Source organism: Notamacropus eugenii, chromosome 2 (assembly GCF_028372415.1).
Source record: "Notamacropus eugenii isolate mMacEug1 chromosome 2, mMacEug1.pri_v2, whole genome shotgun sequence".
NCBI lineage: Eukaryota > Metazoa > Chordata > Mammalia > Diprotodontia > Macropodidae > Notamacropus > Notamacropus eugenii.
Genome location: NC_092873.1, coordinates 421,909,926 through 421,933,510, shown reverse-complemented (window position 1 = coordinate 421,933,510; position 23,585 = coordinate 421,909,926). Strand labels below are relative to the sequence as shown.

The 23,585-nt window shown below is 37.7% G+C and overlaps 1 protein-coding gene and 1 pseudogene across 1 annotated transcript in view; both read right to left on the bottom strand.

Annotated features, from left to right (window-relative positions):
• USH2A (usherin) overlaps window positions 1–23,585 on the bottom strand; it is a 990,439-nt gene that overhangs the window by 134,507 nt on the left and 832,347 nt on the right. Inside the window, exon 60 of the mRNA XM_072647832.1 lies at window positions 10,970–11,324. Within this exon, the coding sequence (XP_072503933.1) occupies window positions 10,970–11,324 (355 nt within the window). The remainder of the gene's footprint in view (window positions 1–10,969; window positions 11,325–23,585) is intronic.
• On the bottom strand, window positions 15,089–22,054 carry LOC140530472 (coiled-coil domain-containing protein R3HCC1L-like; annotated as a pseudogene).

The window sequence follows — 23,585 nt, the reverse complement described above, 5'->3', positions numbered from 1 at the left end:
GGGATTACTCAGACTGCATTACACACTCCTTCCCCACAGATATCTCAGCAAAGAAAAGACATAATATTTGGTAGAGAAGGAAAACCCTTCTTCAAAAAATGTCATCTGAGTCGAGTTTCAACAGAAACCAGGGATTCCAAGTGGAAAAGGTAGATAAGGAGTACATTTAAGACTTGGAAAATGCAAAGGCACCGAGGTGAGAGATGGAGTATAGAAGCACTACAATGTGAAGTTAAATTATGAAGGTAGGAAGGGGACAGTTGTGTTAAACTTGGCATGCTAGAAAAGCTTGTGATCAATCATAGAACAATAGACAGATATTGGATTTTATTTGGTGAGGAGGTGATAAAGGCAGACCAGAGTTTTAGGAAAATGATTTTGGCAAGTGTGGAAGTGAGAAATTATAGTGGGGAAAGTCAGTGAAGTGAATTAGATGGTGACTAACAGTCCAGATCAGAAGTGATAAGTTGCTAAACCAGAGTATTGACTTTGTGAATGGAGAGAAAGGGCTACGTGTGAGATTTGGCAATTTATTGGATATGTAGGGTGAGTGAGAATGAGGACTTACACTGAGTTTGCAAAGCTGGGTGACTAGGAGAACTGTCACACTCTTGACAGAAAAAAGTTTGAGATGGAATGAATTTGGAAGGGAAGAGAATACATTCTGCTCTAGATATGTTAAATTTAGGATACTTCAAGGGTACTGGAAATGTCAAGCAGACATTTAGAGATGAAGGCTTGAAAGATGCTAGAACTGTATACATAGATCTGGAAATCATAAGCATATTGATGATAACTAACACATGAGATGTGATGAGATCACCAACTGAGAAAGTATATAGCAAAAAAAAAAAAAAAAAGCCAAAAACAATGTCTTAGGACCTACCCATAGTTGGGGGTAGGGTGGTGGTAGTTATAACCTGGATGATATCACAGCAAAGGATACTGAGAAGTTATAATATGGGTTGGAAAAGAACCAAGAGAAAGCAGTTTTTAAAAGGCTCACAAAGGAAGGAGTGTGTTCAATATGATCAAATTCTTCCAAGAGTCAAGAAGGGTGAGGATTGAGAAGCAACCAATCGATGTAGCAATTAAGAGATCCTTGGTAATTTTGATTAGAACATTTTTGAGTGATAAAGTTGGGAATCAAGCTACACAGAGTTTACATGAGAGAGTATGAGGGGAGGAAATGGAAATGCTACATGTAGACACTTTTTCAAAGAATTTGGCTGAGAAACAACACAGGATGGTCTTTTGGGCATTTTTTCTAAGGGTGGAAGAGACTGGAACATGTTTTTAGGCAGCAGGAATTAGATAGTGAGAGATGGTAGAGAATGAAAATTAGAGGAGAGGAATGTTAGAGGAAATAATCTACTACAGAAGAAGAAAAGGGAAAATCCAAAGCATGTGTAGAGAAGTTGGTTATAGGTAAAGACCCCTTCTTTATGAAGACAGAAAAGAAGGAGATAGATAGGAGGTAGCAACGTGAAGGTATTGTAAAGTCAGAAAGGAAGACGAGGAAGCTGATGGTAAATAGCTTCAATTTTCTTAGGAAAGAATAACTTTTTAAGATCCTTAGTTCAGAGAACTGAGAGAATAGGTGGTACCAGAGGCTGGAAGAAAGGCTTGAAATAGGTATAACGCTGAGTGGGATGAAGAATCAATTAGGGAGGAGTAAAAGGATTGCCTTACTTTAGTGAGAGTCCAGTTTGCATTTGAGGACATAAATGTGTAGAGGGTCTAACCAGTATGGTTATCTGGGTTCCTCTACCCCCATTTAGAAGTATATGAGCAAGAACAAAGGAGGAAAATTGTGGGAGAAACCCGAGATTAGATTTCATAAGATATAAGTAACAGAAGAACAAGAAAGTTAGGAATCTCTGAATAGGGGGTGGTCTAGAATTGAACCAATTTAGTAAAGGATCAGTACTGAGAAAGGAAGAAAGTATAGTTAGAGTGGGAGTGATAGCCTGGGAAAGTACAGAGAGATGGAGGAATTGGCACCATGATGAAGATGAATAGATTCAAATAAAATAAAGCATAAGGAGAGACAGAATGATAGAAAATGATTAAATAAAAGAATTTTAGATTTATTGATCACAAAAGTGGAATATTTGTGTGTGATGGCAAGACCAAGAGAATGAACATCCCTGTGTGTAGCTGAAGTAGGATCAAATAAGTATGGGGATTGAGTAGACTGAGGATCTGAGAGATAATGGTGTTGGAGGGACCACTGACATGTACGCTAAAGTCCCCCACTATTAAGGGTGTTGGAATGGAGAAGTTTGTGGCCCATGCACTAAACTCATTGAGAAAAGTAAGAGATTGACTTGGGAGTCAGTAGAAAGTTGCCACCAGATTCTGTATTCGATGGTATATTAAGTGGCTCTCAAAGGAGGCCGTGTTGCTGAATGGTAACAGAACAGGGAGAATCTGGTACTGGTAATGAAATATTTGTGACTTTGCCTCTGGGACCAGTGTGTCAGAGGGTATGATGAGTGGTGCCACCAGTATGGAAAGCCTGTCTAGGAATGCAATGTCATCTGGTATCAACTCTCTTTTCCTTTTGTTTTGTTTTGTTTTTTAATTTTGTTTATTTTGTTCTGTTTCTGTATCCTTAGAGCCTGGTACATAGCAGATGTTTAATAAATGTTTATTGGCTGAGTGATGTGAACTAATCTCTGTATGTGGCAGAAAAAGGAAGGGAAACAAGAGGAGATCTTTATCATGGAGATCTTGTGGACACAGTGAAAGGGATGGTTAGATCTGAGGTCAGAGGGGTTGGCTGAGGCAGATGGAACTGAGAGAATACAGCGCAGTAGCATCATTTAGTATCATTTAGTAGCATATGAGGTTGTCTATTCTTAAACAATTAGGGATTTAGTATTACTAGGACTGGGAGAACAAGTTTGCCAACACTGGAGAATGAGACTGTGGACTGTGTTTCTCTGAATGCCTGTTGATATGTATTCATTTTATTCTGTTTTCTTCATTTCTTCTGCTTCTCCTCTTTCTCCTCCTCCTTCACTTCCTTCTCCTCCTCTTTTTTAGAATAAGGCTAGCTCAGATGTCTCCTCCATTGAGGAAAGTGTAAAGATGTGAATTTACCATAAAATGTACACCTTAAGTCTAGTGATTGTTTGTATTACTGGTTTTTTGATGAACAGAAATATGTCATCCACAAACTCCTTAAATCATAAAATCACCTCATGGAAATAGGAGTTGGCTTGTAGATTAATGGTAATATACCTACACACACATACATATTTAAAGGAATGAGAAACATTACCGAATTTCAAAGGTGCAAGGAGCCTGTTAGAATTCATTTAACTCCTAACTCCTCACTCAGTGTCAAGAGTCAATGTTAATTGAGGATCAAAAATGAAGCTCGGGCACCTCTGAAATAATCTAAACCAATAAAGAAATAGAACTGGCTTTATGAAAAATCAATCTACACACAAAATTTTCAGGAGGAGGTTTATTACAAGTTTCTCTTATACTACTTGCTGCATACTTTCTTAGCAGAAGTCAGCCAGATTTTGGTAAACATTATGCCAGACTCCTGAGAGGTTTTTGACAACCTGATCCTAGAATTTGAGAATGGCTGTTCGGCAAGCAGAATCTAGAACTGGGAGTTTGTCATATTGAGTTTTATTCCTGATTTGGAAGCCAATGTATGGTGACCCATGCAATTTGCCTGCTCACTCAGTGCCTCCTGTTGTAGACAGACCCAAATGCCATCTATCTTCTAAGGCATTGGGCAAGCAGGTTATGTTGGCCTTCATGTACTGTATCCCTATGGGGTATGAAGGGGTATATTCAGAGCACAGAAAGCCGCAGCTAAAGCCTTAGGCAAAACCATCTTTGCCTTTAAATCCCAGGTTACTTCTGCCAATGCTAGATCTGGTGCCAGTCAGAGAAACAAACAAACCCAGGATGGTGGCAGCAGTGATGGCAGCCACGCCAGGAGTGTTCTCTGTAAGCACCACCATGGAGTTCCTGGATGCCAAGGCTAAATGTAGTTCTTCTCTTGCTACCGCACAATTTATCACAGAGATAATCAGGAAGAGATTTTACGGCCTGCTATCTGAAGCCCATTTTCAGGAGTGAAAGCCTCTGGTTTGGAAGGAATTGGGCAGTTTATACATTCCCTTCTCCTGAGAGGTATTCTTTCTATAATTGTGCCACTTGGTCCCAAAGAGTTCCAAAACTTCTCAAGGGAGTTGGGTGAGGGCTGTTAAGGTATTTAAGCCTGCATAAGCTCCATTTTTGTTCACCTGCTGGTTCTGCCGATGCTGCTTATTGTGCCAGCACATATGCTGCCCACCCCCACTGAGGGTGCCCCACTGTTAGTTCTCCATCCACTGCCACCTTCAAGAGGACTCATGCATCCATCGCACCTGCTTGATATGGCTTTTCTCAACCAAGTCCACCTGTCTATAAACAACAATGGAGAATCTGTGGGACACCCTTGTTATGTCACTACTGGAGAGAGACATTTTACTGATGGGCCCAAAGGCCCTAATTTGACAGATGAAGGGCATTGGGGCACCCCTGCCTAGGCTGCCAATCTCTCAGCCAGCAAAGCTGAGGATAGGCTCAATGCCTTCTTGATCAAAGATATGGTCTCAACTCCTGACAGTGAAGGCTAAAGCTATCTTAGCATTAAAAAAAAATACCTCAGTTGAAGGGTACCTTAGAATCCTCCCTCATTTTACAGATAAGAAAACTGGGGCCAAGAAAGAGGAAATAATTTGTACAGGTTCACATTTGGTTTTGAAGAGGTCATACTTGGAGTACAGAAGCTTTTAATGAAAACCTTGATGGTCAAATGCTTGAACCCAGGTATCCTGACTCATAATCTCAGTGTGGGGCAATTTGCAAAATTTCATAAGGTAGTCACAACAAAGAGAATGAATGTTTCACAAACACTTATTAAGCTCTTACTATGTGCAAAGCGGTGAAATAGGTGCTGAGGACACACAAACATTCCCTGTCCTTGAGATATCCTACTGTGGAGACAGAACATAGACACAGATAAATTAATGCAAAGAAACTTGAGAGATAAAGCATACTTGGAATAAGGAAGGCTTTTTCATTGAGAATGTGGCACCTGAATTGAGCCCTGAAAGAAGAGAAAGATTCTTTAAAGTATAAATTAAGAAGGGCATACATTTCAGGTACAGAGACAGGAATGTACCTCCCACAGAAGACCAGAGATGGAATGTTAAAATGCAGGGAGCAGTTTGTATTTACAGCTAGAACTGTGGATTATTAAACTATGTGACAAATTATTCTTCTCCAGGGGTCTTGAAAAACAGGATTGAATTTCCTCCATCCAGAATGGATCTTGGATCTACATGGAAAGTATCATGGTAGAAGTCAGAGAGGCATAGGGAAAAGAGTAGTGGATTAAAAATCCTGAAACCTAGAGTCTAGTCCCTTCTCTGAGATCAGATACCTGTGAGAAGGTGACTTTGGGAAAGTCATGTCACAACTCTGGGAATCAATCTGTTCAACTATGAGATGAAAGGTTTGAACTAAAGAGTCTCTAAGATTCTGTGAGCCTATGATTCTTTGAGCCATGTCTCACCTCATTGCCTCTGGATTAACCTGCACTTTTATAAAGGTTAGTAGAGAATAGCAGTGACCTGCAAGCTCTGAAAACCCTTGCCTAGTGGTATATGGATTTGATGAAGCACTATTGTACAGTAAGAAATAAGGAAATAGGTGATTTCAAAAACACATGGAAAGACTTGTATGAACTGATTCAGATTCAAGTGGGCAGAAACCAAAGGATAATTTATAACATCAGCATTATAAAAATGAACAGTTTTGAGGGCTTTTATAAACTGATGAAGAATGAAATGAACAAAACTAAGAGAATTTATACTAGAACAACACTGTAAAAACAAATCTAAAAGCTGTAAGAACCATGATCAATAAAATGACCATTCATGATCCCAGAAGTCTGATGACGAAACATGCTATCCATTACAGAGAAGTGATAGATTTAGGGGAAAGAACATGGGAATTTGTTTTGCGTATTTGTTACATTTATGCATGTTTGTTATAAAGGAAAAAACCCTCTGATTACTGAGTAAGGATTCTGGAAAGTTGTCCAACTTATTTTATGGAAGCTATCTCAGGTATCATTTTTTAATTTAAAATTATTTTTATTATGAACTTAATAACCATCTATAAAAACAAACATTCCATTATACAAAGAACAAGAAATAAGATCATTTAACTGTTAACTTCCTAATATTTTAATCTCGTAGACTAGATGACTTGTCAACACAGTCCAGAATTTAAGTTCTAATGGTACATAGGAGAAAAATTTCAAAAATCATAGGAATTCTGGAGCCTGAGCTGACTAGTTACCCTGCTTCCTTTTACCAAAAGAAAACAAACAAACAAAAAGCACTCAGGAAGAGAGTGCTGCCATCTTGTCAATATTTAGTTTTTCTTTTTTACATTCTACAGTTTACTACGTTTTTGCATTTCTAACCTTCAGAAAGAGGGAAGAAGTCAGGAATGCTAGAATAAGAATAAAATGAAGGATGGGGTCAACACGACAGAAGTACTTTGTAATCTGGAACCTGCTGGAACTTCCTTTTTTAGGAACTTTCTAATGTGATAAAAATAGAGTGTAACCGATTAAATAAAGGACAGAGCTCACTGTTCAGTTCAATACTTGCGGTAAAACGGAACCTTGTGTGAGAGAATGACTAATCAGAGTATCCCACATGGGAACACCAATAGACCTGCTTTAGGAGATTACATGATTTAACATCCTTCTCCTGAAAGTCATATTTTAAAGGGCCAGAAGTTTAATCACTGGAATCCCAGTTCCTTCAATAAAATCACAGTTTAATTAAAGTGTCTCATTCACAAAGCTATTGTCAAGGGTGTGTCAGCATTTTCACAATGAAATTTTACTTTCAGGAGGTTATAACTTTGAAGCTTAATACATGGGTTTTCAGGCTTTGGTGATAATGGACATATTTTCCTCTAGATAACATCCTTAAGAGGATTTCTACCTTTTGGAACACTGCCTTGTAATGCAAGTTCTACAGGATGTGAGAGGCAGAACCATGAAAACCGTCTCCAATGTCCAGATGATGAAAACTTGAACTGAAGGAAATAAAGTAAAAATTCAGTAAAGGAGAAAAATGACCTTTAACATCATTTAACCCTTCAGTCACATGTTGCTTGTATTTTACCAGTCTGCTCTGTAGTCTATGATAAGATTCAGCAACAAGCAAGAAAGAAATATCACTTTATGGGATAATTAGATTTAGACTTAGAAGAAATCCTCCAAACCTCTCATTTTTCAGAGAAGAAAACTGAAGCCTAGAGAGGTCAATCTGTTAATTAGGAAGTAAGGAAGAAAAAACACACATTTATTAAGTACTTACTATATTCCAGGCATTATGTGAAGAGCTTTACAAATATGATCTCATTTAATTCTCACCACAACCCTGAGAGGTAGATGCTAATTAACCCCACATTACATTTAAGGAAACTGAGGCAAACAGCAACTTGCCCAAGGTAAGTAATACAGTTATAAGTAATGCAATAATAAGTAATATAGCTAGTAAGTATTTGAGGCTAGATATGAACTCAGGGTTTACTGATTTTAGATTCAGCACTCCATCCATTGCACCACTATCTATCTGTAGTAAAGGAAATAAATAGAAGAGATAGAAGAAGAATTTAGATTCCTTGATTCCAAATCCAGTGCTTTTCCCATTATACTGTGCTGTCTCATTCATTCATTCAACAAACATGTATTAAGCCATTGTAATGCTAGGCACTGAGGAAGAGACCAAGGTAAATAAAATATTTTCTCTGTACTCAAGAATCTTACTTTTTATGAGTAGATGCATAATGAATACAAAAATGCAAAACTAAATACTTGCTGTTACAAAGTAATAACAAGGTGTTTGAGTTCAAAGGATAAGGATCACTTGCTGCTGGGGGGAGATGCTCCAGTCTAGAAGATCGATAAGACTAAGTCAGAAATAGAGGGAATTCCAAAAGTAAAGAAGGATATAGACAAATTAATGGAGGAGAGAAAGTCTGGAAAGGGTTGAGTGGGGAATGTTTGGGTCAAAATTATGTGAAATGTGAAATGTGAAATGTGAAAAGCTGGTGTGACATGAATGGACAAAAGAACTCAGAAGGAAGAGCAGGTGTTAGGGAATAAACAGTACTAAGTCTCAGTCTCAGTTTTCACACAATGAGTCTGAAGTCCTGGTGGGATGGAAAGGTTGGTAATAAGCAGGTGGTTGGAAATTCAGGTCTGGAATTTGAATTTTTACCAATAACTTTGCAATGATTTGGATATGTTAATGAACTAGCCATAAGGTGGCACAGAGAGGAGCTGGTGTTATGATGACAGATATGGAGTCGTTAGCATAGAAATGATAGTGGAAATCATGGACGTAGATTACATTACAAAAGAAGACAAAGAGTGAGTCAAAACCATGGCCTCTAGAATGCAAGATTCAGAAAGGGAAGGAGGAGCCAGCAAAAAAGAGTAGGAAGAATCAGAGAAATGAAAAAAGAATGATGGAAGAGTGATATGTCTGAGTTCAGAAGAGAATGTATAAAGAAGAAAGTAGTCTATGCCATCAAATGCTTCGAAGAAGTCAATAAATATGAGGACTGAAATTGAAACAAATTGAATATAACATTGAAATAAATTCAATGTACTCACTGAAAGGTCATCGGTGACCTCCGAGGGTTCAGTTTTAATTAAGTGGTAGGTTGTGTTAAAATTTTATCTTGTTCTGGTTCATTGAACACCACCCTCTTCTGGTCAATACAGGAAGTTTTATGGATAGCTAGTGTGAAAAGGGCAATAGCAGAAAATAAGGTTGCAAAGGGAAACCTGGAAGTCACATACCAACCATCCCAAAGATTAAAGGAACATAGTTTGTAAAATTCTCAGATGTTAACCCAAATTTACATCCTAGTGACTTGCTGAATCAGGAGAAACCATATAGACACTGCTTGTCAAAGTTCTGGTGCTATGACGTGAATTTCAGACAAAATCCAGATCGCCATAGCTCCAGACCAGTGGAACATCAAAAAGATGCTGACGACTTTGAGATGATGAATTTGAAGTTTTAGTAATAACTTTGAGATGATTTTCATATATTAATGAACTAACTAGACGGTGACACAGAACAGCATTGGTGTGTTTTGAAAAGAACAAAACAAAAATCCCTATAAAAATGAGACCTCAAACCTGTGCCCTCCTGAACTCTTTTCCATCTCCATCAGGTTTATGCTGCTGAATGCTCCCAACTCTAATCCATGGTTACATGAATGATTTTATCTGCCTCCGCCCCTCCCGTCCCTCTACCTCACATTGCTTGACTTACTTTACCAACCCATCCTGTTCACACACCATCTGCCTCCCTACCACTTTTCACCATTTGTCCCTGTCTTTATGGACTTTTTGTCTCTATACGTTCTATTTAATTAAAGTATAATTGCCACCCTGTTTCCTGCTGACAATTGTGGCCTTTGAGTGAGTACCCAAAAAACTAGGTGGTCCTGTCCCCATTTCAAAATTTCCTAATTTTGTAAATTATCAGCTCATAAGAATAGAAGCCAGACTTAAATGGCTGAGGAGTGAATGAATGACAGGAAAGCAGAGATAAATTGTTACTTACATGTTCAGAGTTTGGCAGTGGAAGAAAAGAGAAAGATGATGTAGTTCTTTTAAGTTTGGGGAGCCTAGATTGTATTTGTGAAATGGAAGGAATGGGTGAGAGAGGAAACACTGGAGATGCAAAAGAGTTTGGGAGTCAAGTCTTTAATGAAATGGGAAAAAAAGAATCAAAGACACAGGTGAAGATGTAAGACTTGACTAGGAGGGCCATTTCTTTCTCTAAGACTAAAGGGAAGGAGAAGAGAATACTTGAACAAAAAGAAGTTCTTATGTGGGGAGGAGAGGAGGTGGTTTTAGCAGATGACTGTGGAGAGACATCATGGTATGATGGGAAGAGCATAGGATTTAGAATTAGAAGACAGAGGTTTGAATCACTGATCTGGTCATTCTAGCTCCATAGCCAGCCCTCTAACAACTACACCTAAATGTCTTGTTAACTCTTATGAGAATTATTTTACTCTTGGTTATAAACTAATGTCTTGTACTATACTTCCATATTGCTTCAACTTTCAAAAGACTTCAAAAAATTAAGTGAGCTCATTCTCTCATATTTTTAAAATCATGCAAATTATTACATCATCTTATACATTCTTTCAACCTGAATTTGTCCCCCCTCTTTCACTTAATGTCATCAGCAACACCAGCCACTTTGATCTTCTCTCTGGACTCCCATAGCATTTATTGTCTGGTGTACATGTCTTAGCACTGGATTACATCCTGTCCTGTGTTATTTAGCAATTATTTTTGTGTATAACACATCTCTCCAACAACAGTGTAAGATTCATGAGGGTGGAGATTATATCATTTATATGTTTACTCTTTTGGACACACAATCGCATTCATTAAAGACTTGTTGCAATAAATAGAACTAGATGAACCAAGGAGGTTTTGCCTCATACAATTTTGACTATATAATCTCACAGATCTCTTCAATAATGAAAGAATTGGACTCATCTTCTAATTGGATGTTGACATCACCCCGGGGACACAGAGAAGTCAGATACAATCATTTCTAGATTTACAGAAGGGAGGGCTTCCTTTAACAATGGATAATTAAAGTCAGTGGTAGAGTCAACAATAGACCTTGTTTCCTCCCAGACCAGTAGTCTGCCCATGAACTATGCTGTTTTGTGTCTTTTTATGAGACTTCAACAGCTTCGGACCTTCTTAAGGAAAACTACAAGTGAGTCATGAAAATGAAGCTATTCCAGTAAAATCATAAAAGAGATAACAGAAATATCCCTTGTTGTAGCTGATTAGTTATGTCACCCACATTCTTACCATCACTGTGAATGCAGTCACCGTTGGAACATTAAATGTTGGATCTGTTTGTTTCTCTTGGTAGATAATACGATAGTGGGAGATAATACCATTGGGAGACTCTGGCTTGGTCCAATTCAGCAACACAGAATAGGCACTGGTAGCTTGAGCCTGGGGAGCTCGCATGCCCTTAGGAGGGGCCTCCATTGTCTGTGCTGATGACCATGGACTCTCCACGGAGCCCTTGGAGTTATGAGCTCTGACACAATACTCATAAATTGTGAAAGGTTTCAGAGTATCTGATGCATCCGTAAATTCAAGAGCTCCTTCGGCCCAGACGAATAAAAGTGACTCCCCTTCGATGCCAACAGTACGTCTGAAAGACAACAAAGAAAACAAATGGCCATGACATAATTCTGTAAAACTGGTTATATAGATAGATATGTTAAGGAAAATGTCAGTCTGAAAAACTTTTGACTATTTTTGCAACTTTCCAATTGTCCTCTTTCCAGAGCTATGAGAGGATGATAGGATTTACAGATGACCTTAGAAAAAAATCTTATCCAACTCTCTTATTTTATAGACGAGGAAATACAGGCTCAAAAGTGGAAGGAGATGGGATGTAGTCACTTGTCTCGGGCTATCTAAGAAATGAGTAGCTGAGCTTTTAACACAGGTCCCCTAATGCTGTATCAATGAAACCTCTGCTGGTAAAGAATAGTAGAAGCCTGAACCAATATAATCTGTGTGGGAATATATACATCACGCAGTAAGAATTAGGTTTTTAGAATTCTACAGAGTGTAAGAGTCTCTTGATACAAGTAGGGAGACTATATGAGGTAAGGTATGGACTGGTTTATGTCTAAAATGCTTTCCTACTTTCAGATTCTATTCTAAGAATCAGGTAAATCCACCCTTTGTCGACTCTGGTCTCCTAATGATCTAAGGCTTAAGTGTCTGGGGTTCCCACACTTATGAAAGTAACTGAGCCTAAAAGTTTAGCTTTTAGTGGGAAGTAGCTTTGGTTATTTCATATGAAAAGTCCATGCAGAAAAAAAAAAAAAAACAATAGGAGAGAGTGATAGGCTTAAAGCTTTGGAGCAGCAATGACTAAAGAGGTCCTTCAGATCAGATGATTCAAAGGGCATCCCCTTCAATGCCCTAAGAAGACCAAGGGCTTTGTCATTTAAGAAATCTGAATCGTGATCTATTTAGTATCTGCATCAATTCTTCTTTATTACCAGCTAAACTGGTGATATAATAAATAGAGTGCCTGGGTCCGTAATCAGGAGAACTCATCCTCCTGAGTTCAAATCTGACCTCAAACACTTACCAGTTGTGTGACCCTGGGCAAGTCACTTAACCCTGTTTGCCTCAGATTACTCATTTGCAAAATGAGTTGGAGAAGGAAATGGCAAACCACTCCAAGATCTTTGCCAAGAAAACTCCAAATGGGATCATAGAGAGTAAGACATGACTGAAACAACTGAACAAGACCATAACATGAAAATTTTCTTTTAGCAAATTTTATAGATAAGGCATCTAGAAGATAGACCCTGAATTCCAAAAGCTCTCAATTCTGATCACACACTTGAATTTTTATAGTAACTAGCCCCATCAAAGTGTAAAGTATATAATGATGATGGATATTGCTTTGGGTGGGGAGAGGGGAGAGATCTGTGAAGTCATTTGTATAATGAAATTAAAACAAGGAGAATTCCTCTACCAACACAAATCAGCAACTGTTCTACAGATTACAGTCTTATAAAGTTACCTGGAAATGTCAAGACATTTGGGGACTTATCCAGGGTTATAAAGCCATGATGTTGGGTTTGATGGACTCTTAGGTTTCTTTCAGATCTAATTCTATGATTCTTTGTGTCAGAGATGGGATTTGAACGTAGGTCTTCCTGACACAGAGCACATTCCTAAAAGGGCAGGCTGTTTTAATCACTGGCTTAAATGGTTTCCATGCTGCTAAATGATTAAGACCAAGCAATAAGAAGTGGCAATTTTGCAAAAAGTTATAGGGCTTTAGATTTGTCTTTCTAGAACTAACTTCACTAAAGCTCTCCACGGTAGGTGTCTTATAATAAGGATTATGAAAATTAAAATTAAAACAACACATAGCCATAATAGGATACATGATGGGATGATGAGCTTATACATAGGATTTAATATTAGCCTTTATTCAGTACTTTTAGGTATACAAATCACTTTACAAATAGTACCTTGTTTTATAATTTTGGGAGGTAGCTGCTATTGTTATCCACATTTTACATATGAGGAACCTGAAGATGAAAAAAATTAAGTGACTTGCTCAGGGTCACATAGTAAGTATCTGAGGTAGGATTAGAACTCAGGTCTTTCTGACCCTAAACCCAGTCTTTTTTTACTACGTCACCTATTTGCTGATGCAGAGTTGGAAAGGTGCTTTGAGATAATCTAATTCTCCTAGCCTCATTTTATAGATTAGGAAACTGAGGAAGGAAGATGAAGTGATCTGATCAAGTTCTCATAGCTAATAAATAACAGAACTAGGATTTGAACCTACATCTTCATGATCTAAAATCAGTGTTCTTTATACTATGATCAATAAGAAGTAATCAGCTTCTTTGATAAGCTACCAGTCAATCTTGTCAATTGTCAGTTGGTTGATAACTCTGCTTGTAACCTACATGTCAATTAAGACATAGGTCAAATTCTGAAATCCATAGTGGTATCGGACCATTGAATTTGGTGCACATATCTAGGTTTATGTCTTATTTGGAGTACTTTACTTGTAAAAATAAATGAACAAGTAAACATCCTACTGTTTGTGGTCAGGTTCTCTTTGTCCTATTATTCCAAATGCCATGCTCTTTTTATTATATCACATCGCCAATACATCCTTTCTTTCCCCGAAAAGTATGTTCAGGATCCTGTCCTAAAGTCCTATGTCTCATCTTGACATAGAGGTTATCAGAGGTTCTTGAGAGTTATCCTAAGAGAATAAAACTCTGGTAGGTCCTACCACTTTGGAAATAATAAACTGAGGGACAAGTTGTATATCTCTGGTCTGAGTACTTGTCTAAATAAGTTTTGCATAACTTCTACACTGATGTATTTTTTTTTCTGGTTATAGCAACTTATGAGGACCATCTATTAAGAGTAATTAGATTCCCTCCCTGAAGGTAATAGCCATATTGATGAAATCATGAATCTTTGTAGTACTGCATAATAATGGTAATGACAGTAACAAAAATAGTTATAATGACATACATACTACATTACCATTTAGAAAGTATTTTCTCTATAACAATTCAAAGAGATAAAGTGTTTAGGATACATATTACAGGGTACAATTTTGAGATAATGTTTTCTGTAGAGTTTGATTTTGGCCTTTCAATGATGATTTTTTCCCTAATAAATATATTTTGATACTTTTATATATGATGTCAATGTTTTCATAGGAACTAGTGGACATTGTGCCTTGGGCACATTCCAAGCTACCATGTGCCTAGAGCAGCTCTAGTCAAGTTTTCAGTGGAGCCAAAACTCTTGAGACTAAGCATCTTTTACATCCTGCTGTTGCCAGCCAGCTATGGTGCTCTGGACCTGTCTTTAAAAAAGATCTGGCACTAAAATTTAGGTTCTGGGCCTCCTGAGAACACTAGATTCTTCACCTACATCTGCTAACAGTCTAGACATCCCTGTTCAAAGTTAGAAGAGGTGCTGGAGGATATCTTTGAGGGCCTGCATGTCCGCTATCAAGGCCTTGGTAGTCTTCTGGCCTGGGGCCCTGATGACTCTTCTTTTCTGCTTTTCTACGGTTAAGTTTTATCCAATTCATCCTAGACAAATGCTCACCTATCTATGGCTTCTCTTGCCTGGTGGACTCTTTAAAGAGGAATCAACTTCCAAGTTTCTTCCTGACTGATAAACATTGCTTTCTCCTATTTTCCACATGGAATGATTCCAAACTGTTCTTTCCAGGTCTAGAAAGCGGAGTAGCCAAAACAGAGTTTACTTTCTCTTGGAACCCATAGTCTCTGTCTTGTTTTACACAGAAAGAAAACTCAGAATAGCCTTCTAGCCTAGAGCCTTCTGAATTCATGAAATTATTCTTTCTTTGGGCAATTTTCAGACAGCAGTCTGATCCTAGCATTTCTGGAGATTTTCCTGTTGCCTGACCTCCAACCACTTTCCTTCACAGACTTCCTATAATTACTTGAGTTTTGCGTCATTCTGCTTTGGTCCACTGACTCTGCACCATAAGGGCACTGCTCACTAGCCTTCAGGCCAGGGCAGTGGATATCTCAGGATATTCCTTGCCTGACTGGAGAAAGCACAAACTTGTGCTTTGAATTTGGCTGCTCTTATGGTCTGAGAGAGCAGCCAGGACTTTACCATTACAAACTTACTGCTCTGAGCATCATGAGCTAATTGGACTGGAGAATACTCCTAGACCATGTGTATCAAACTCTCATTTAAAATAAATATCTTTTTGACAACTACAGAAGACATATAGGAGGTCGTCAGCATGAAATTCTTGGGAGAAGTCATAGACTTTAATGGCATGAGGACGTTCACATTCGCTGATGTCAGGCTTGGGAGTTTGATGGTTGTAATGATCATATCTGGGTCTCTGGAGATTTTTTCTGTTCTTCACACTCCCTGATAACTCTTCTAGAAGTCATGGATCCAGGCAATCTCCATCACCATGAAATAAAGAATTCCAGCTCTTGTCTGTAGGAACACTTTCATCATTAGAAGGGTGATGAGCTTTCAGTTCCAATTGTCTGTCTGACATTATAGAAAGTACATGATACCTTCCCCGAGTCATCTTCCTCACTAGTTTTTAAGACTTCATGAGTTCTTCAAGTATGGCAAGACTCTGTGATGTCACCTGCGCAATCCAGATCACTGTTCAAGGTCCTGTTAAAAGGCAATTCTGTCATATTTAGCATGAAGAATTCAGAGTCTAAATAGGAACCATGATTGCTGCATGCTGCCTTCTCTCGGTATTAAAGAGGTATAATCTGACAAGCTCTTTGTCAGTCTTCTCATTGACTTTGGATAAGTGGATAATATGTCTTCAGTAACTGCCCATACAAATAGTCAAGTTGCTTGAGTTTTCATTCCTACTCTTTAGGCTGTTAGCTACTACAAGATGGGCTATGAAAGTAGTTACTCTCATACAGTTTAGCAAACTATTTATACTATTATAAGCCTGTTCAGTAATTTTACCCACAACTGTCAAGGTGCTGCCCACACGTGTCTCATCAGATATGCCATCTGTAATGCTCATACTTGCCTGGTTGTTGATGTCACTGTCACCTTCCAGTTCACTACCTATAAATGTTTCATCCAGAAACTCACTTAAATTATCAGGTTCATAGCACATGTGTGGCTCATCAGCAGAGTCACCATTCTTCTCAGACTCTCTACTCATGCATGTTGGATCTGCAAAATCATTCACATTCTCTAATTTACTGCATATGGGCATGTGATCATAGATAGGACCTCTAATCCCAGATATGCTTTTCAAAGTTTTCTGATCCAAGATGCTAGCTGTAATGCTGAGGGACACTGGATCATTAGGTCATTGACTGTCTTAGATTCATTGTCTGTGCATATTTAATCATTGATACCCTCTTGGCTCCTCCAAACAGCAACATTTTGTGCATATTCAGTGTGGAGCTTCAATATGCTACCTGTTATATAAGATAATTTCTTGTACCATTTCAGAAGGTGAAATTTGCTGTTTGGGTTAGCAGCTCATGGTCAGTACTCACAAGAGGAGCTGCAACCTACAGGCTCATCTGAAAACTAAGAACCAGATACTATCTTTACTATTCTACAATCAATACCAACTCTGTTTTTCAAGTTTCCTCCTGCATAAGTTATCCCACTTTGCTCTTTTTCTTTGAAATCACATAATTTCATACTTTAGACTGGTTTACTAGAAGCTTGAGTCTCATAGGTTTCTGTACTAGATTGTGATACAAGCAGTCTTTGTGGTACTGGTTTCATATTGCCCGTTTCAGAATCCATAGGTTTTTCTCCTTTCTTTGACTTAAAATGAATTTGCAAAGTTACACTGGAAAAACCACTAGGATTTGGGATCTTTTGTTGATGGTAAACACTTCTTTGGATTCTGGCATTCTCTTCTGTGTATGGAATTTTCCTCTATATCTTTTTCAAGTATATGTCTTTTTCCCCTCATTTTAAATTGGGTTTGTTTCCATCCATGGCCCTGTGATCTTGTCTGTTAGGTTAACTACTAGATTTCTGAAATTCAGAACTGTTTCTGAAGATAGCGTTCTTTGGAAGCACATGACCTTCTTGTCCTTAATTCAATACAGCATTCAGATGACTGTAGCTCATTTGTGATGACTTGATGTGGGAAGAATTTGCACCTCATTGTTCTTTAGGTACATAAAGGACCATATCTGAATTTCTGGACTGAGGTCTGCATCTCTCAAAATCAAGTTTTAGGCTGCATGATGCCAACTCAATAAATACACTACCACTTATTTTTGATGAGCTATAGAAGGGCAGAAGAGGGACTGTGCATGAAGACAGGAAAAAAACCTCACAAATTTTCGAGAAAAGAAGGAAAATCCTGATAATTTTTTTTTAAAATATTTATCAACACTGATGCCTGGTGGCATCAATCATCTTTGCTGCTTCCATAGGCTCCACTTGGGCTCAGGCCCTGGCCTCAGCCTTGGCCCCTCTATGATAATTTTGATAATTTTTATTGGACTCTCACAAATTCTAAAATGATATTTTAGAGATGTTTTAGTAAATCTGTCACACTGAAGAAAAAAGGAGGGGACTTCAAACTGTGAATTATTTACTCTCTGCATGTAATAAGATCAAATATGGTTCTAGCCCCATGTTTATGCAGAAGCACAAGCAAAGGATGCAACGTGGTTAAGTATTTAGTTCTTATCATTGTTGAATATTTAATGAATGAAACTTATGGTGAGGTAAATGGTTCCATCTGTGGTGCTAAAAAACAGAACATCTTCATGTCTGAATAAACTTTGAACAGAAGTGGTTGAGCAGGCTGCAATCATTTCAATCGACTTAAGATTTAGGATTCAACTGCTCATTTAACTGGAAGTACTTCCTCCTGAATAGCCAATCTCTTATTCTGTGCATAAAATCATTTTAGGCATCTTTTGGATGGCAGTTTCTAGATAGAGTTAGAGGACTGTTGTGATGATCTAGCTAGATGATGTATGTAAAGTGCTTAGTAAATTGTAGAGTGTTTTTAAAATGTTAGATATCATTAACAATGTTGTATGATTTGATACTTCCTAAGATCCATAATTTCATAGGTCAGGGTACTCACCCTGAAAAAATTGCTAACTTTTTTTTTTGCCACAGCAAGTCACAAAGACTGTCTGTTGGAGGAGAGAAGAGTGAGCTTCTTCAAATCTGGCTGGGATCATCTTGCAACAATACAAACAACTCATTTCCAATCTCTCATTTATCTTCAGTTTCTTCCTGTCTATTGGTTACTTTCCTACTGCCTATAAACATGCCTCAAAATACCCTCACTATAGGCCCGTAATCAAAGCTTTTGTGTTTTTTTTTTTACATCTGTGTGGAACTTTACAGAGTTGATACAGTAATGACATAATTTTTTAATAAGTCAAGGTTATAGTCATGATATAATGAGAAATTGAAGTGTATTTTAATAGAAAGCCAAAGATCATTTGCTTGGCACTAAAGGGGAATAAAGAAAATGGACAAAAATAATTATTTGCTACATATTTTTCATCTACAAAGACAAATTACAGTGCCATACTATGATGTGAAGCTAAATGAATTGATAGACAATTCTTCTACGCCTCCTTTATGAACTCGCTATCCGACACTTTACAGCAGCTCTTCCAAAACTTTTCATCTTTCTTCAGATCTCCCAAGGCCCCCTGCCCCAGGGCCCCCATCACCTTGTCTCATATTTTACAGAAAAAGTTAGGTCAATTCACTGCAAGCTTCCTCTTCTGCCCCTTCCTCATATCACTGGGATGTCCCGAGCCTCATCTGTCCCTGTCTCACATGAAGAGGTGACCCTACTCCTTTTCAAAGCAAACCATCTACTTGTATAAGCTGAACCCGTTCTGTTACAATTCCTCCAACAACTCCAACAACAATCTCTTATTTATCTTCAATTTTTTAACCCATTTACCATTTTTTTTTACCAATCTCTTATTTATCTTCAATTTTTTCCTTGTCTATTGGCTACTTCCCTACTGCCTACAAACCTACCCCTACCCCCATGCCCCCCCAAAAGCCCTCTCTTGATCTCAACTGCCTTTTGTGGTTAAACTCCTTCAAAAAGTTTTCTACAGTAAATACTTCCACTTCTTCTCCTCACTTTTCATTCTCTTCTTACACTTCTGACCTCATCATTTCCAGCAAAACCTTTCTCTCCAAAGTTAACAGTGATCTCTTAATTGCCAAATCTAGGGGTCTTTTCTCAATACTCATTCTTCCTGACTTCTCTGCAGCCTTTGACGCTATTGGCCACCCTCTCCTTGATATATTCCTCTCTTAAGTTTTACAGAAACCACTATCTCTTGGTTCTCCTACCTTTCAAATCACTCGTTCTCAGTCTTCTTTTCCAGAGCCTCATCCAAGTCATGATCACCGACAGTAGGCGTCCCACCAGTCTTCGTCTTCTGCTGTCTGTTTGCCCTCTATACTACTTCACTTAGCGGTCTCATCAACTCCCATATTTTTTATTATTATAACTATTCTGATGATTCTTCAATCTATCTCCCATCTTACATCTCCATTAAGACACTTCAAATGGTATGTCTAACAGGCATGTTAAATTTAACACATCTAAAACTGAACTCATCATCTTTCTCCCTAAATACTCCCCATCCCCTTCCAAATTTCCCTCTTATAGTTGAGGCCACCATCTCATGATTGGAGTACCACAATAACTTGCCACAAGTCTCTCTCTACTCTGAATCTATCCTCTTTTCAGATGTAAAATGATTTTTCTAAATTTCAGGTCTAGCCATGTTCCACACATCTCACTTCACTCAATAAAATAAAGTGACTCCCTATTGCCTCCAGGATTAAATATAAAATCTTCTTTTTGGCATTCAAATGCAACCCCCTGACTCTGCCTCCTATCTTTTCAGTCTTCTTATGTCTTACTCTTTGCCACCTACTCTTAAATACAGTAACACTTGTCTCCTTGCTGTTCCACAAATAAAACACTCCATCTGTCTAATTTTGGTATTTTCCCTGACTATCCTCCTATGCCTGACATGCTCTACCTTTTCATCTCCAGTTACTGGATTCCCTCAAGAAGATTCCATCTTCTACATGAACCTCTTAATTCTAATTCCTTCACTCTGTTATTTCCTACTTAACCTATATATAGCTTGTTTGTACATATTTGATTGCTAGCTGTCTCCCCCATTAGATTGTAATTTCCTTGAGAACATGCACCTTTTTTTCACTCTTTCTATCCCCAGCACTTAACACAGTGCCTAGTATATGGTAGGTGCTTAGTAAATGATTACTGAAATAAATAAAAAAAAAACCCTTTTGTTACTATTTGCCAGACACTGTCCTAAGGGCTGAAGATAAAAATAGAAAAGTAAGATTGTCCCTGTTCTCAAGGAGCTCATATTCTGATGAAGGAGACAAGACATATAGTAAGTTTTTGCAACATGCCATATGGAAAGAATTCTTGGTCCTTTGGGTGCAGTTGCAAAACAGATGGTGATGCATCTTCTTTAATGTTGTTTCTACTGGTAAAAGCATATCTGCTTTTGATGTTGAACCATTTGACAGCACCAAAGGACTCTGGTGGCAAAAACTTTCCTTTTCTGGTATTCAGTAACTGTGGCTGCTGAAAAGGTTGGGGCTAACATGTACAGGTTGTCAGGTCATGTCCCTTTGATGGTTACTCTTTTGCATTATAAGTGTAGGGCCTGGAAATGAACTGGTAGTGGTCTGGGGATAAAGCCATTCCCTGAAATTTGGGGCTTTCACTTAATGGAAGGTACTCATTGCCTAATTTTTGAAATGGGGAGCATGGTGGGCCCCTTCTCCACAAGAGTTGCTCCCTCAGTGATGGCCATAACAGCCAGTGTTTTAGAGGGCCCTGGTATTCACAGGGCAAAAATAATAGCCAGTTCTTCCAAGCAATAAAGACTTCAAGTATGATCCTGGTGACAGACTATGTATCTTGTTGAAGAACCAGCTTCTCTAATTGCAAAGTACGTTACCAATAGACTAGCCATCGGTAATGGTTCATTTGTCAAAGGCAATTCATAAAACAAATTTAGAAATGGTATTTAGACTTGTATTCTAACTTTCCACATAAGGACAACATGATTTAAAATGGGTAATTGCATACCAGTTCACACAAGTCTTAGACCTCCTTATAAATACCATTTTATCTGTTGGTGCTCCAAATATGAATTACTGGATAAAATAAAGAATATAAATATTTTCATTCTTGCTAAAAAATGAAGTCATTTGACACTAGCAAGTTGTGGATAAGTTGAAGAAAGATGTTTTTGGCAAGATGATGAAGAGGTTGTATATGGACTCCATACCTACTTATCACCTTAAAAAGACCACTGAAATGTACCAATTAAAAGAATAACAAAAAGAAAAGAAAAAGTGAAGAAATGCACTTACAGAAATCCCCACAGAAAAGCTAGCAGCCTGGAGAAATGAACAAGCAAAATATACAAAAAAAGCCTTCCAAATAGAATTGAGAATTACTATGGTATAATAAAATCCTAGGATAAACTTAAAGAAAAAGAGAAAAGTTCTTCAATAATTACAATTAGGATTCCAAAACAGAAGGAAGGAAACAAACATTTATTAAGCATCTACCATTTGCCAGACATTGTGCTAAGCTCTTTACACACAATTTTCTTATATAATCTTCACAACAACCCTGAGAAGTAGGTGTCATTATTATTTTTATAATTAAGGAAACCGAGGCAGAGACATAAAGCAACTTATTTAGGATCACATAGTCATTAAATCTGAAATCAAATTTAAACTGAATAGGTAAAAATAAACAATAATCATGCTGGTAAATGTAATTGGGATGAACTCACCCATACTATGGAGGAGGGTAGCAAAATGAATTATGAAGTAAAATCAATTTGTTATGTAGAAGACACATACTTAAAATGTATTATACATAGTTAAAATGAAGCGAAAGAGTGAAGGTTATTATTCTTCCTATGAATCCCCCCCTCCAAAATAATAAAAAAGAAATCAGACAGAGAAGTAACACCATGCTTAAAGGACCATAACTTGTGAAACAAAATCAGTCTTAAATACTTATGTTCCAAATATCATAGAAAGCTAAGTGAATTACTCGAAGGCCTACAAGGTAAGTGATTTTTTTTTTGCCAACTCCTGCCATTATATGCAAAAACTTCAGCATAAAAGTCAACGTCCCCATGAACATCCTGACTCCCTTCTCCCCCATTTATTAGCCTCTTCAACTCCCACAATGCCTTTAATCCACCCTATCCTTCATCAGAGTGGATATACCTGTGACCATCACCAAAACCCCCCAAAAAGGCATATAAGAACAACTTCCACTTTCTTTATAAAGGTAGAAATTGCATAATATTGGGCTTGGTAATTTTGTTCATTGAATCTTGAGACTTTTTCCTCTTCTCTCTTATTATTTCTTAGATATTTAATATTCAAGATATTGCTCCCTTGGATCAGAAGGGAAAGAGACAAACTAAGACATGGAGGTGATATCAAGTGAGCTATATCATTAAGCATATAAGGTTGTAAAAAAAAAAGAAATTGTAACTCTGAACAATGTAAAAATCAGTGATAGTCTTGGAGAAGAAATAATGACACACGATTTTTTTTGTGGAAAGTAAGTGGGGGCTGAAAGAGTATTTCATATAGTGTAAGATAGGGCTTCTATTTCTTTTTTTTTGGAGGGGGGATTGTTTTCTTAATCAAAAGGGAATGAGGCAATAGGGAAAAGACTGATGTAAAGATGAAATACATCAATAAATATATCTTTAAAAATCTTCATGAGAATGACCTACACATGTATCAAGGAGCCCTTTGAGGAAAATATTAGAAAGGAAAACAAAGACTTGATAGATGAGATAGAGAGATAAATTTGTCTAATGATCTGATTATCAATAGCAATGAGACACAAAATAAGGATACATGTGCTTGCCAAAGCTTTTTACTACTACCATGGAGTACTCCCTATGGATGGGAAGATCCTCTAGGTGTTCTTGTTCATGGATGATATGTTGATTACATCTTCTGACTCTCAAGATGACATACTTATTGCATTCTAAAACTCTCAAAAGAGAAGAGTCTAAATATCCACAGATGAAAAACAAACAGATGCTTTTTATCCAGATTATGACAGACAGCAAGCCCTCTGAGTCATTCCATTAGTATATTTATTAAATACAGTTAAACAAACATATACTGAGCACCTACAATGTTCAAGGTACTAGGTTCAAGGGATGCAAAGGCAAAAAAAGGAAATAGAGAATTATCTAAATAGTTCATCAGTAGTGTCTTACTTGCAGAGCAAAGCTAGTAAGCTATTTGGACAATGCAGGTCAGATGGAAGAGGATTGCTTATTCACCAGTG